This window comes from Nilaparvata lugens, chromosome 1 (genome assembly GCF_014356525.2).
Source record: "Nilaparvata lugens isolate BPH chromosome 1, ASM1435652v1, whole genome shotgun sequence".
Classification (NCBI taxonomy): Eukaryota; Metazoa; Arthropoda; class Insecta; order Hemiptera; family Delphacidae; genus Nilaparvata; species Nilaparvata lugens.
The window spans coordinates 75,288,841-75,305,900 of NC_052504.1; the positions used below are offsets into that span (position 1 = coordinate 75,288,841).

Here is a 17,060-nt window from a genome sequence, read left to right on the forward strand (position 1 = left end):
ACTGGTTTCAATAATTTTAGTTATTCTAGTGGTTTGTATAAGCTCTTTTTCTTTCTATTGACATGTTTGCTGTACCTAGTTGTTCAAACTCACTACCGGCGCACAAGTTTTCTTTGCCAGTAGTGCCATTTTGTAAGTTAGAAGTTAGTTAGAAAACCAATTAGAAGTAACTCTAAAAACGTCTGAGGAAGAAAGGTTAGGGATGGTAGAAGAAATTAAATCTTTGGAACTGATTATAAAATTACAAGATGAAGACCATAAAAAAGAAATACTAAATCTAAAAAATCAATGTAGTCTAATGTCGGAGGAAATAAAGAAACTAAAATCTAAATTTGATAATACTAAATGTATGATAGAACCTCCGTCCAAATGCAAAAAAATAGAATCTAACCTAAATGATGGGAAATGCTCTGAAAATGGTCGAAATAAAACGTACAGTGAGGTTTTGAAGACAGCAACCAGAAATATAGCTGAGGGAAATAAAGATAGGAAAGGGAGAGTTCTGCTACTGACGTCCAGTCATGGACGTGATTGCAGTGATCTCCTTGATAAAAGATTGAAAAATAAATTTGATGTCCAATGTTTTTTCAAGCCAAGTGCATCAATTAATGCAGTTGTAGAGTCAGCTAGGGAACAAACTAAAGACTTTGATGAAAATGACTATCTAATTGTACTGGGTGGCTCAAATAATATAAATGAACCTAACTTGAATCATCTTCCTCAAGTAACAGAAAAAATCAAGGAAATTGTGCCACTCAGCAAAAAACAAACTTAATAATAAGTACTATTCCTAATAGGTTTGATAGGCCAGAATTAAATGAAGCAATCAATTCGACAAACAAATCAATCCATAATACAATCAACAGCCTAAAAAATAAGAATTCTAAACAACTGGGGATTTGTTTTCTAAATGAAAGGCTGAAAAGACATAACTTCACTAATCATGGGTTGCATCTAAATCGATCTGGCAAAGTAATCTTTTGTAATAGATTGGCAGAGCTGATTGAAAGCCGTTTGCAATCCTCTGGTTTAAAAACAGTCAAAAAAACAAATAACGATTTTTTAGTAAATTGGCTCAAAACAGGGAAAGGGAAATAGCTACAAATGCTAGAGATAGAGTAGCACAAGATGGTAAGGTTTTTAGTATTTATCATCAAAATATTCAGTATCTTCGCAACAAAATTGACAGATTAGAAGTATTTCTTAAACAGGAGGATCCTGACATTGTTATTTTCACAGAGCATGGCTTAAAAATAAAGGAAATAAATCAAGTTAGGATTCCAGGCTATTCACTGAGATCAGAATTTTGTAGAATAGCTCATAGAAGTGGTGGTGTATGTATATTCACTAGCAATGCTAAACATACCCAAACTTATGAACTGGATTTTGTTAAGAGATTTTCTGTTGAGATGGATTTAGAGGTGACGGGACTAAGGTTAAAAATTGATGATCGATTTGAGGTAGCAGTGTTAGGTATCTATAGGTCACCAAATGGAGACTGGCAAAAATTTTGTGAGCTGCTCCATACACTTTTGGAAATTACAACCGCTCGTTTCACAAATGTTATAGTAGTAGGAGATTTCAATACCGATTTTGCCAGGCAGGATAAAATGACAGAGGATATTAGAGATATTATTAATATGAATAATTTAGAAATTAAGGTCCACGAATATACAAGAGTAACTCGAACTTCACAGACAATTATTGATAATATCCTCACAAATATAGAAGGTTGTAATGTCAGGTTAGGTAGCTCAGATCTATCAGATCATAACTATCAAATTTTAGATGTTAAGTTGCAGGGCCAGAATCCAAGCAGAAAAAAACTTTTGTGAAAGAAATTCAGCAATATGAGCTAGGAAATATAAATTGTTTGAAGCAGGAACTGCTTCAAGAAAATTGGAGTAGTGTTTATAACAGTTGTAACCTAAATTACAAATATAAGCAATTCATTGATACTCTAAGATTTCACATTAGTGTATGCTGTCCAATAAAAAAAGTCAAAGTAAAAAGTAAATTAAACAAAGTAGATGAATGGATAACTGAAGATATTCTTACTCAAAGAAATATTGTTAGGGAAGCTTATGAGGAATTTAAATTAGTGAGGGATGTTCCGAGTGAAGTCAAATACAAATGTCTAAAGAAAAACTATGCAAAAGAAGTGAGGAAAGCTAAGTGTAAGAAAACAGCTGAAATATTAACAACTAGTACCAATTTTAACTCTGCTGTTTGGGAGGTAATTAATAGAAATAGGAGAGCAGCTCAAAAAGATACAGTTACTAATGTCCCTAGGATAATCGATGAACATGGAAATTATATGGATGATAGTATAGACATTTGTAACTTTTTCAATAAGTATTATCAACAGGTTGCATATAATCTCCAAAAGTCACTGAACACTAATACTTATAATACAACTACATTAAATGCTGAGCCAATTGAAAAGGTATTTAAATTTCATCCATTATCAAGAGATGAGTTGTCAAGAATAATAAAAAATTTGAATAACAAAAAAACAGTAGGATTGGATGGGGTCTCAAGCAAAATTTTAAAAGAATGTGAAAATGAATTACTGGACCCTTTATTGCATCTCCTTAATACTTCACTAGAGCAGGGTATTTTCCCTGATGATCTGAAACAAGGAAAAATTTTGCCAATTTTCAAGAGCGGTGATTCTGAAAGAGTTGAAAATTATAGACCCATTAGTATTCTAAATGTAATAAGTAAAATTTTTGAAAGAGTAGTTTTAAATAGGCTATTGATGCACCTGGAAGAAATTAATTTCATATGTGATGAACAGCATGGGTTCCAGAAAGGGAAATCTACTAAGACTGCAATAGTATCCCTTGTTGAAAGACTAATAGATATAATAGATTCAGGTGAGAAGGCAGCCGCAATATTTCTTGATTTATCCAAAGCTTTTGATTGTGTGAACCATAGAATATTATTGGAAATACTAAAAACTGTAGGTGTGAATGGTATAGAACTAAAATGGTTTGAATCATATCTCATAGGTAGAAACCAGTGTGTTGAGCTTACCAAGGTGGATGGGAATGAAATAGTAAAAATTAAATCTCAAAAACTGGAGGTCCAGGCTGGAGTACCTCAAGGCTCAATTCTGGGTCCCTTACTGTTTCTGTTGTATGTGAACCAATTACCAAAAGAGTTAAAAGATCACAGAGCTCTGTTGTTTGCTGATGACACATCGCTTATCTTTAACAATTATTTATTAGATAGTCTAGAAATAAATGCTTTTACTGGAGTACAGTCAATTGTCCAATTCTTGAAGCAAAGGCAATTAACAATAAATAGTAAGAAATGTCAATTCCTACAATTCAAAAGTAAATATAATTCAGTAGAGGATAGAGAAATATATGTGTTTGTAGAGGAAAATGAATTAGACCAAGAAGAGAAAGTAGCATTCTTGGGAATTTTATTGGACAGGAAATTAACATGGCATCCTTACATTGAGAGGATATGTAATAAGATATCATCTGGGGTATTTGTCCTGCGGCAGCTTGCTAGGCTGAATGATAAAAAACTACTGTTAACTGCTTACCATGGACTTATACTATCTCATATTAGGTATGCTATTTTAGTATGGGGTAATTCATCTCAACAAAATATGGACAGGGTGTTTAAGATTCAAAAGAAGGCACTCAGATGTATAGAGAAAGTGAATAGGTTAGACTCTTGTAGGCCTTTATTTAAAAAGCTTGGTCTATTAACTGTGCCATCTTTGTATGTATATGAAGTTGTAATGCATGTGAAAACGAGTGGTGTGATCCAGAATTCAGATGTTCATGAGTATAATACGCGAAACAGAGCAGATTATCATATAATGGGTCACAATAGTAGGTTATTTGAACAAAAACCAGATTATATTGGTAGGAAATTTTATAACAAGCTACCTCAAATCTTGAAAAGTAATGATGATTTGAAGATTTTCAAAAAACAAATTAAAAAATATTTAGTTGATAGAGCTTTTTATAGTGTACAAGAATTCCTTTCAAACCTAAACTAGGTTGAACTACTTAGTATTAGAATTATTATGTAATAACATGACTTGTCTTATACTCCATGACTGGAGTCTTTAGGACGTAATCTTAAAAAAAAAAAAAAAAAAAAAAAAAAAATTACAATTTGATATTGACTTTACCAGCTTAAGTGTATGTAGACGTCAGTTTGAATATCAGTGTTACTTGTTTATAAATAAAGTCCCAACTGAATTCATTATTAATAGAATTACAAAATCCATAATGAATCTTATACTGGATTAGGATAAATGTTTATTTTAAATTATCAATACCCATTATGTAGTGTTTTATTCTTGTGTTATAAATTAAAAAAAAATTGTCATGGCTTCCTTGAATTGGTCTTTTAAGTTTGTCATTTGCTTGTGATTTGGTTACTTTGTCTTATCGTTTGTAAGTATTGAGATGTGAACTGGTTTCAATAGTTTTAGTTATTCTAGTGGTTTGTATAAGCTCTTTTTCTTTCTATTGACATGTTTGCTGTACCTAGTTGTTCGAACTCACTGCCGGCGCACAAGTTTTCTTTGCCAGTAGTGCCATTTTGTAAGTTAGAAGTTATTTGAATGAACATTTTTTTCATTAACACTTGAAAATTACTTGAAAGTTCGGAACATGTTGTGTGGAAATGGAGAATGAATGTTGAAAGTTTATTTTCATTTCTATTCACGGAGCCTCCCAAAGGAGAGATTGAACTTTACACATCTTCTTAGGCCTATACAACTCAATAGACTCGAGTCCCACTTTAATGAGTATGCTTAGTTCGTATATTAATATTGGAAAGTAGTGAAAAAAAATCCAGAAGTGCTAACAAGGTGTGACTTATATCCACCAAAGAAAAGAATTGGCACATCCAAACCTTTGCATAATTAGCTCGTTGTTGAGTTGAAACATTCCTAGCACAGTACACTTGAATATTGTTCTCAGTAAACCCAGAAGAAATGCTGAGTCAATTGTTGCATTTGAATAAATAGATAACCTGAATGATTATTCATCAATGGAGGAGTTTACTTTTGAGAATGACTTGAAATAATTTTGATTGGGATGTTTTCCTAATATAGGCTAATGCCCGGTTTCACCAAGCACGGCCAAGAAATATTGACATTGTAACATGGTCAAGCTGGGTTCGCTTCACAAGTGTCGCTGCAATAAATTATCAATAGTAACTATCAGCATAGTCCCCTGTGGGTTGGGGGAGCTTTGTGTCGATCATCGTACTCAAGGATGTGTTGAAAACCAGAATTACTATACAGTATCCATGCTTATCGTAGGAGGTGACTGAAATGGACCTCAAGGCAACTGCAGAAGTTGCCTTGCCGCCAAACCTACGGGTTCTGCCCCTTCAGGGCAGTCTCGGTGGGGCAAAAAAAACCCAAGAGACCAGAGATGGGCGAAACTCCAGGCATAATTGTGGGTCAAGTGGCTGAGTCGAGGGTGGCCAGGCGCCGGGCACCCTAGAGGCAGCTTCCACCCTTCACGGCGGAAGGACCTACAAAAAGGCCAGGAGTGAAACTCACGTAGGTCAGGAGTTTGTGGGTGGAGAGGCCAAAACTCACCACTGCTCAAAGAAGAGTTGCCATTTAGGCAAAACTTCTTGGGAGAGGTGAGGTTTTTGACCTTGCGAAGTTTCGGAGGGGCTAAAAGAAAAAACCCAAGAGACCAGTGATGGGAGAAAAACCAGGCACAAATGTGGGTCAAGAGGCAGAGGCAAAGGTGGCCGGGCGCCCTAGAGGCAACTTAGCCGCCCTTTCCTCAGCGGAAGGACCTACAAAGAAGGCCAGGAGTGGAACTCATGTAGGTCACGAGGACTAATCAGTCTGAAGAGACTGCCAAGCATATCACACTGGATTGCGACAAGGATTGCAACCAGGTGATGAATGGAATGTTAGTATAGGGAAAAACTCCTGGTTCTTGTAAAGGACATAGATATTGGTTTGCCTAACTAACATACTATTTGGGAACACAATAAACTTCGGTTGACGTGTGGGGTTCTTTGAACCTTTGGATCCTTGAATCCATCCCTTCAAACCCAATAAACAATAATAAACTATCATCATTGGAATCTCATGTTCCAGTGCACTCGTTGCAAACTATATCTGATTTGATCATGTTAGACCATTTTTAAAATGTCTAATAGAGCTTGATGAAACCGGACATAAAGGTATTATTGAACTCATTGTAGAATGATAAAGTTGGAGGGAAAGATTGAATGATCAGTAGCGAATTGCTTTTATTCAATATCTTCATTGTAAGCAAAGATAATTCGAGCTTAACTTCTTTTATGATCGATCTGGACAAAAATCCTTTCTGTTTTCTCACCTAGACCAGAGTTTCAGAGTTCCAGAAGTCAAGTTATAAATAATCTTCCTCAATTCGAATCTATAATTTATTGATAGAAATGTGAATAATTTAAATCAATACTTATTTGAGATCTAAATAATTGTTTTGAGAAATAAAATTGAAAAATTCATACTCACGATTTTGTAAATTGATCAGCGCGTACGCTGATAGTAATCCGACTGCCCACATCCAGCCTCTTTGTGGTCTTATGAGTTTATTCGGTCATTCACTAGTTGCACAGTGTCGTAATAGTAGGCCTATCAGTCCCGCCCATTGTTTATCACTGTTTCATTCACTCTTAGCTATTTTCCATCAATAGTATCACTTTTCCGTCCATCTCCGAATTCAACATAACTGTAATCTTTGGGCAACCTTTTGCCACCACCTCAGCGTGTCTCTCACTGATGAATACGGCATTATAATTTGGATTCCAGCTTTATTGGAATAATAAATAATTCATTCTTATCAAACGTATTCTGACACTGGAACATTCTTATATCATAATAACAAAGATAATTGAAGGGATCTAGTGATTCTACAAGTGATGAAACTATGAAGTACCCCTAAAGATACAAATAATGTAAAATAACACGATAATTTGAGATAGACCAAAGATTTCAAGTAAGTTTACTATAATATATACACGGTGTCCCACGAAGAGGTTTACATGTTTAATTTCATATCACGTGCTCATTCTTGCACCGAACGTTTTCAAAATTTTCACAGTTTACAAAGTAGGTTCTAAAAATATTCTGGGAAAATTTAAGCACCCTAATTTTCGTAGAAACAAAATGGCGGCATATTGAAAATTTTACCAATTCGCTTCCTTGAAAAACTTCTGCCTCCATTTTTTTCCTACGAAGGTTAGGGAGCTGAAATTTCACCAGGATATTATAATATCTTTAGAACACTTCATTGTAAACTGTGTAAAATTAAAAAAAGTTCGGTGCATGAATGGGCACCTAATAATATAAAATCAAACGTGTAAACCTCTTCGTGGGGTATGAAGATACACTGGAATTTCATAGGCACATTCTGGATAGAAAGGATTTAAAAAATCCAATTTTCACATTACCATACAGAAATATGGATATTTTTGCGTAAAATGAATAACTATTATAATGATTATTGCCTAGAGCTGACTATATTGTCCTTCCAATTACGACTACTATAGGCTCACGACTCCACCTTCAATTCGATTCAATTACGACTATAATTTCACCTGTTTGAAAATGAGCAGACCTTTATTTCCTTTCCAATCAATTTTATTTCTACTGTACCAAATAAGTACTGTATCTAATTTCATTAGAGTGAGAATATCACTTTGGTCTTTAGTTAGTTCACGTGTTTCGTTGTTATTTTATTTGTCAGATTTGAATTAGTTTACAGAAGATTATTCAATTCCGGAGAATTCAATGCTATTCTCCAACTAAGTAAAAACATGCAGAGCAAAATGCTGCACCTCTAAGACATAAAATACATCCTCCTCCTTTTTTCCGTGAAATGGAGAACTGACTCCAATTCTAGAAAAACTTCTCCACGTAATACCCACAAATTCAACCAGGAAACAGGCTCTCAGTCGAATCCGCAAACTTGAATAGAAATTCAATGAAACTAGAGACTTTCTCGTCTTCTCACAGGAGTAGTTTAACCCATTGGAGGTTTTTTCAGTGGCAAGAAAAGTTTGCAGAATAAATAAGTATGAGGGCGTATACCTGTTTATTTCCGTATTCTATTGTCAACAGAAATTAATTCACTCCACATTCAAATTCAACTGGCTGGAAAACATCAGATGCCTCTATTCTATCATCCCGGCTCGTACTTGATTACAGTTCGGAATCTCCTATTCTGTTCTTTGAGATAAGAACTAGCAGAAGCAGTTGGTTTTGCTGACACCGACTCAATTACAAGCGACGACTAAAGTTGACTCAATTACGAGTGTCTCAACACTATTCCATCCCACAGACAATCCACACATTACTATACTTGATGATGAATTAGAGCTCCGTTAAACGCATATAATATGAACAGTATGGACCTATTTCCATGTTCTGACAAATTACAGATCTACTCCTATTTTGGCTCTTTGTTTGAAGACTTCGTTTTTAGACCTGACAGTATTTCCTTGCTGTCGAAAAACTCCAAAATTCAAATGGTCGAGAGAAATGAATGATTATTAAGATTCTGGTTTCTACCAGAGACATGAATTATATAGTCTACAATTATTCATTTATTCAAAAGAGACGAAAAAACATTATCATACAATGATTGGAGATGGAAAAACAGGCATATAGCCCTTACTATTCCATTACCGAATTTTGATTATGAAGTCTGAGATATATAGTGAATCTGTGTTTTTTGCGAAATATTTTTTCTCTTGGAATAAAATCAATTTTAAAAATAGTAGAGTAGGATATGAAATTGAGTAGTCAGTCAACGTTCTTTTTTTCCTATAGGAAATAATCTGATAGGCTTTCAGAAATCAAGTAAACTAAGCGTCCTTGAAGGATTTTTTGTATGTTTGTATGCTTTGTATGTACAGGAATCTGTATTTTTATCTTCCGAGAAGAGACAACAATATTATTTCTTGAACACAGTTAGAACTGACGACTTTCATTGCGAGGAGTTGCTCTTCCAATCTAAAGATCCATTTCATCATTGGTGCGAGAGAATAAAGTGCTGTGCTGTGGCTGGATAGTAGTTAGTTTACTTAGATCCTTGACAGAAGCGCCTTGAGCACAAGCATTTCGCTTTCTTAGTATTGCAACGCGAGTACCGCGTATGGAATAAAAGAACAGACCCAGTGCAAGTAATTCAATTGTCTGCCGGCAGCATTTAGTTCCGAGCCGTTAAGCAGAGAGCAGCACTGGCATTGCTCAGGATAGAGCAAACCTCAAAAGAAGAATTGCCCGACAAGTAACGTGTTTGGGGGCCACCAGCCCCAACTAATTATTTGTTAATTATTTTTCTTCAAGTCATGAGAATAGATGTGAGATTCAATTTATAAGATGAACATCAATGATTTAAATTTTGTGATCTAACATAATATTATTTCATGGAGAAAATAATTTTAAACCCCCTCCATTATTCCTTCTTCCTTGAAGAAATACTACTAATAGGTCTTATACCTCATCCCATTCATGGAGTTGATCTCTTCAAGATAATACTTGCATTATCTGTTTCTGATATTGAGTTTGTTATAAAATTGTAATTCCTCATTCTCGTAATATTAGTCTGAAAGTGTCGAAGTACTAGTCTGAAACTGCGCCGCTTACTCCGTATATATTTTTCATGACCTTCTTCACTGCACATCAAGTCCTAACAGCTCTTTCCTAAAAATGAGAACTGTCGATATACTCTAAGTGAACTCAGAATAAGTGAAGTTATAAGACGAGCTGTTTTGCATGATCTTCTGTGTTTCAACTCAGTTTAATCAGGTATAAAACTGCAATAAAGTCCGCATGTAGGAACGCTCACCTTCGTTCTGGTGGGAACCGTATTCAAATTAACCCAATCAACGGATGTCGTTGGTTCTGTTGAAATATTGAAAAAAACGATAATTATTTTAGTAGTTATTATTTGCTCTATGAATATATCTTTGGAATTCAACAGTTGCATATTCTGAAAGATGGAAAACTGAAATCGCATTCAAATATCACCAATTCCTGTATTTAATATTTGTCAAAACACAGGAAAAAGTTCAAGGATTGAAGAATCCTATTAGGTACGAATATAAATATCCTGCTAACTTTGTATCGAAATTGTATCGGGATAGGTCTAATTTTAAGTCTTGCACAATCCTACGAGTAGAGATTTAACTAAGAAGCCCAGAAATTTGAAGTTGCCTGGATGAATAAAATTGGCATTTGAGATTCAAAACAGGGAAAAGTAGTGAAAACTCATTCAATTAGAAGAAAAGTTATTAAAAGACTCTCATTTTCATAATCAATTCGCAAGGACACTAATGAAATGGAGGAGTTTGCCAAGAACAGAAAAAGTTGTTAAAAAGTTTTTACAAAAATTGTCCATCTGATCCCCTCATCCATACATCTGAGAAGCCTGGATTCTCAGTTTTGGCGCAAGAAAGCAACGCATTCTAAAATCTGCTTTGAGCACGAATTCATACATACAAATGTGGAATACTTTACATACATGTTCACTAACTACGCAGTTCCTGAAATTATTCGCATGTAGGGAGATTCAAATTGCACAAGGCATTTCAGCTACTTCAGTTTGCTAGGTTCCTATTGTATCGCAACAACTAAAAATGCTGATGGAAGAAGTTCTCTCTGATATTAGGCGAAAATATGTTATTTGAATTCACAGTAAGCGAAGAATTTTCCTTATTTTCTCCGACAAATAGCATTGATGCTCTCCTCTCTCTCTTCCGTTCTTCGTTGTGGATGGTCGATCTCTTTCCGCCATCAATCCCTCTAGATTATTTATAATGGTTTAGTATCCAGGTTCATGATGAAAACTGAAGGCTTATGAATATAATCCAATACCTCAGGTTATCATTTCACACCTGACACAATAAATTTCATTACCTGTTCCATGATAAATAAAAGAGGATGATCTCAGACTTCAATTGTTCACTTTATTCAAAGCAAATAATGTTTGTATAATTATCCCTATTCCTTCATACTTTTTTATACAGTTCGAATATCAACAAATGCAGATATGCATAAGCTTCTTGCATAGTGTCAGATTGATGATTTTGTTGAGAAATTGAAATGGACATAACCTACATAATATTTGGACAATGTGAGACAAAACTAGGAAATTGAAGAAGCTTAATAGCTATATAGTAATATATATATACAAAGTGAGACAAACTGCAGGGATTCAAAACTGCAGTCTGCTCGGTTGAGAAAGGAGACTCAGTCTCTGAAAATTTTCCCCCATTTCTAATGTAAGTTTTTAAGTGCTTTCAATCTAATTATATCGTGTCTCCTGTTTTAATTTATATATATATATATATATATATATATATATATATATATATATATATATATATTCATAAAATGATACATACATTGATTCTTGATTGCTACATAGAGCTCTCAAAGCACAAAATATACAATATCATTGTACAATATAGTATCTACTTCTAATAACAGGCCAGCAAACTGGAGTAAACAGCTGCGACCACCAGTGAGTATAGAATGTAATTATTACATTGTTACATTTTATACTCAATGGCGACCACCGCAGTGTCTACGGCGTGTTTACTACAGTTGTGTGACCTGTTGTTATAAGTTGGTAATATAATATTACACAACAATATTTCAGGTCTATGAGCGGCTTTACTATACAAGTTGAAAGTTCATATGATAGTGAACCTTATCAAAATGATTCATATCAAAGTGACAATATTCCAGGAGCCGCTAATCTCAAAGGAATATGAAGAATAGAATTCATAGATGGTAGGAAAGGAATATTTCACCGACAATTTTGTGTGTAAATTTTTACCAACTAAAGACTATATATTATATGCACCAACTCGGTGATGACCAACAACGGAGATAGATTAGCTGTTGATTGAAACCGGAATGAAACACTGTATATTTAATGATATTTAATGCTACCAAGTTCACTTTTAATCTTAGGTGAGCGTTCAACGTAGGTGGTGCATATGGCTCTATGTTGAGCCAACCCGTTTTTCTCGAATTCCTAATTCAGGATTAGGAAATGAAAAAATTACAATAAATCAATGATCATAGGAATCACTTTGATACTTCGAGCTGCTAGGATAATAATGAATTCCAGTGTTAACAATTGTTATGACATAGGTCCAATCAGTTATTACAGTCCAACTGTTATTTTTCATAGCTGACAGAGTAAAGTGACTAAATTGGACTCAGCTTGTTATTACATGTCGATTAATATCGACAATGATTCCAACTTCGATCATATGCTCCCACAGATAACCACGTGTGTATGCTCTTTTCCAATTATCACGTCCCCAAACGATACAGTGTCATTCTGGCGAGCTTCAATTTCTCTTACAAATCGTTATTTTGAAAAATTCGGATTCTATTAATATCGGAATCACCACTTTGAAAAATTGAAAAATGATCACTGATCCTCTCTCGATTACTATTTGAAATGAGATCAGAATGATATTAATGATGCCGTGTTCAGTGAAGTATCGAACCAGTTTGTCAATAGCTATGGGGGAATTAGAGAAACTCACATTTTGAAAGGTCAATAGATGGGAAACATAAATAAGAATATAACTTTTATTCTCCTTCCACTTGAGGATATTATTCCCAATATTTTTGTTCCATGTACTTTATTTGACCACACCAGGATGAATATAGTACACCACAGAGTCGAATTACAGTGGGGAATGAGTTTGAGAATTCACAAACCAATCGCGGAAGATACCTTGCATGAAGTAGGCGAACTTAAGAAAAATAATTTTCAACGGCAAAGGTCAACTACTCTCTCTAAACCATATGATTATGGAAACCGAATAAATGAGGGAACAAATGAAGTGTATCCTCCAGATACGATCTCACTCACCTCTCCAACCATCAAACCCCTATTACTTAACCGGGATGAACATAAATCGACTTCAGGCCACGACGTTCTATCGTCGTGAAATTGTACTGAGAGTACACAGCATTCAGGTGCGGGTTTCAGCGTCATTTCATCATATGGATATTAAGCCGGCTATATCAACTTGACATGCAGCGTTCGATCCCATTCCGATCCGATCACAGATGACAACAGCCTGTAATGGTGCATGCCACACATCATGTCCGTTACGACAGTGATCTGTCCTACCACTAGCCAACAGAAATATCGGACATGAGTTGGATCGGAACGGTGCATGACAAGTGTGTTTCCGGCTTGACAATATTTTCATCCCAATCCAGTAATTTATCTCATAACTTGAAAATGAGATTTCCTTGGAAATAAATGCACCACTTTCTTATATTCAGAGCCAATTTAGTTGATATTGAGCAATTCCATATTTTAGTTATTGAAGATTAGTGACAGGTGGTTTATACTTGGAATTAGTGGTAATATAATGTGGTATTTTAGTTAAAACATTGTTCATGTCCATAGTCACTCAGTTGCAACTTTTATCTGGAATAAGTAAGGTTTCAGGTTGAAACTAGCCGTTCACTGATTGGAAAGCCTATTGGAAAAAGTCGTTAACAATGTTAAGGAAGTTCACGTCTTTTCAGCCCACCAACCACTCCCTGTAAGCTTGTTTGCAGGTAGACGGGAGTTGGCAAACTGATTATACTCAGACAGATGCACATGATGGAAAAGTACATTCACAGTACAGTGGTTTCAAAACTTGTGGGAGCTGCTTTGTTTGTCGGATGTCTAGGCGGATAGAGACTTTCAGCTGAAGGAAACTTACTTTCTTCTATACAGATGCGAGAAACCGATAATATCGGAATTTATTAAAGAATGAATGAAAGCTTCATATGAGTTCGCCATGATGAAGAGCTTTTTTCGATGATAGTTTCTGCTATCTGATATAGTCTCTGAATGTACTACGATTCAAAACTTTTATACGCTCAAGAGGTCATTAATGATTATTATTGAAAATGTGAAAACAATTTGTGTACCAACAGACTGAAACGCTATAGAGATACAATGAACCAATTTTTAACAGTAAAAAATTGGTTCTATTAAACTCGAATTACTAGCGTGTGATGAATTAAACCTAATTTTGAAATCCATGCATATCGGTATTAATAATTATGGAAAACCATGAGTTTTTCTATTCACCTATTTTAAGGAGCGGAAGATCATGAACATTCTAAATAGTTGGTCATACCAGTTCAATTATAAGATTGACTTCAAATATTCTCATCAAATAAGAATGCCAGCAGATTCAACTTGTGATCTCTGAAGAGTCGAATTTCTCTTTTATAAGGAAATCGGAGTATTTTCCCGTTCATTCTCATTCTTATTCTCCTCTATCTCAGACTGTAACTCGAACAGACTATGTTTTCCTTATGAGGTGCATTCATTTACCAGTGAATTTTGAATTTTCTGGAATGTATTCCATTCCGATACATCCCCATGATGAGTTACATTGTTGAGTTTCATAAAGCACGTATATTTCAGAACTCTCCCACGCACAGGTATGCACACATGCATGAATTTCTCTGATCATTTATGAAAGTTTTCCTGCTTTTTCTTACTATCTCTCATCAGTTTGATGTTTATCAAGTTGCAGAAGTACAAAGCTCGAAGAGATTATCTCTAAATATTCATATTTGAACTGAAATTGATGAGTTTCTGGTTTTCAGGTCATTGTAGAAATTTTCGAAATGATTCACCGTTTCGTGTTTTCTCTTATTCATATTTTTCTAACATTTATCTCTCCATCTCTTATACATCTCTAATCCATATCCTATCTTTTCTTCTTATCAATATTATTTTAAAAAAATTAGAAAACAAGATTTATCTCAAACTATAGCTGGAATACTATACCATAGCTAGTTGATTCAAACCAGAGAACTTCTACTGTTTTAATTCAATGCTGTACTGTTAAAAATGAAATGAATAGTGGACCACCGCAGAGAAAACAAATCTGTAGTTAATTCAACTAATTCCCTATATTATCAACGATCTAGAGCTGAGAATTGCATCAATGAGAGAGTCGAAAAATTATATTGTGAGAAGTTCTTCATTCTGCAACAGGTAAGAAACAAGAGAGGAGAATTTAGAACTAAATAATTGTGAACATTACACCTTGTTTGTATCACTTGGGAAAAATGAATATCAGGCGTATTTTGATGGTATCACAAAAAGAGTGACGGGCATTGATTGAAGAGAGATAGTAACATCTGCACTGTACCTCTTCACAAGCAACTTTGGTGAATTACAAACTTTCCGTACCTAAAGAAAAGTTGTTCTTGAGCAACTTACTCCGAACTGACCTCACAGTTCTGAGCCGGATAAAGAAGCAAATGTCAGAATATCGAGGTTGGATATCTTTGTCAAGTCCCCTTGGACAGCTTCCGTACCTATACTTAACTGAATCAAGCGCTTGCTCGGAGAAGTGACCGAACTTGTTGTGGGGATGCTGGGGATGCTGTGATGCTGTGATCTTGTTTCGCCAACAACAAAACATGGGATGCGGCCAACCAAAACTTGTCTTCTTGCCAACGCTTGCTTGAATGAGGTGGCTAACTTATTGTTTTTGGATTAATCTCAGTTCTGAGGCATTCTACTTTCCTAAATATCCTGATTCCACCGTTCAAAAGCTTTCATGGCACAATACTCAAGTTTTTCCATTGACGAGGTTCAGATTACTTCCCAAACTCATCCAATTATGAGCCTGCATCGAAGAAGTGGTTAAATACGACCAATAGAAGGTACTGTTATCATCATCAAGATTGCTCACAGACGAAGTAGTTTCTGAAGATAAAATTTGCTGGCGATAGTTATATTTCTAAGATCAAGCTTCCAACTATAGTAATCATCGAACTAGAAAATACATCAATATGGGGAAATCATATCACTAAAATTGAATTAGTTGAAATATCTATCCAACCATAATTTCTGCATTCCAAGACCCGTACACATGGTTTTCAACTCGAAAACTGCTCTAACAATTAACTAGACTGTTAGCAGGACAATGCTAGTGCGCCCTGAGCTAATGATTTCCAACTATAAAACTAACCTTATAGCTATTCCATAAGTAATTCCATAGATAGAGGTATACAAGACATGCCATTATCAAATCTGTCCATGAGCTCGAGGTGAGTGATTGAGAATACAATTGTTACTTGTTTAGATAGATAGATAGATGCCTTTCATTTACACTTTACAATTTCAAAAGTGATGTGGGCGAAGTTGAATTTCGTGTATAATTCGATGTTTATGGGGACAATTGTATTTGAAATAGCGACACAGTGAGACAACTCAAGCATAAATAATATTCAAGGCTGAAATTAAGTGTTATTTCACTATAATTGAGTTGATGTCATGGATCTGTGGAACATCAGATACGCCTGTCACCTCAACTTTATAATATTTCCATGCAATTGGAATTTTTATTGTTTCGAGTTTTGACAAATTCACTGAGCTGCGCATCATCGTATTCATAACATTACATCAATCTCGAAAAATCATTGGAAGACAATAAACTTCTCAAATAATATAGGAGCTAGGCAGCTATCACATAATGGAGTAAAATCGTGATACTAAAAATGGTGATTAATAATTATGTCATACAATTTCTTCCATAATTTCAGAAAAACTCTATTGAGAAGATTCTAACTTGGAAAACAAATAGCAGGAATAAATAATAATTATGACCACTATCATAGATTTACTGATAATAGCTCATGAAAGTAAAAATGATATGATTATAATGATGCTGTCATCCTATCAGATTGACCAATCTGAAAATCTAAAAGATATGAAAATCTTGGACATTATAACGAAAAATCTCTTATCAATTATGGATTATGTTAGAATTAATCTGCTATTATATTATGTTATTGAATTGAAGATTTTAAGGATCTTCCAGTAAGGAATAAATAATTGGTCAGCAATTTCTCTAGGATTATGAAGTTAACCGTGGTTTTTCATGGAGTTCCTCTATAACGACTTGAAACGATTGATATATTTGAAATATTGAATATTGATAATAATTCAGAGAGAAAACATTGCTTACAAAATGCTTACATTTATACAATGAAAATA

At 34.7% G+C, this 17,060-nt stretch overlaps 1 protein-coding gene across 6 annotated transcripts in view; it reads right to left on the reverse strand.

Annotated features, from left to right (window-relative positions):
* Positions 1 to 17,060, reverse strand: part of LOC111052953 — a 171,641-nt gene that overhangs the window by 81,724 nt on the left and 72,857 nt on the right. Inside the window, exon 2 of one of the 6 annotated variants that reach the window (XM_039443086.1) lies at positions 6,509 to 6,805. The exons of 1 other annotated variant lie outside the window; for it this stretch is intronic. In XM_039443086.1, coding sequence (XP_039299020.1) covers positions 6,509 to 6,560 — 52 coding nt within the window. In that variant the 5' untranslated portion in view covers positions 6,561 to 6,805. Of the gene's footprint in view, positions 1 to 6,508; positions 6,935 to 17,060 lie in introns of all 6 variants that reach the window. 4 more of the 6 variants (XM_039443107.1, XM_039443099.1, XM_039443103.1 and 1 more) reach the window with 4 other exon arrangements.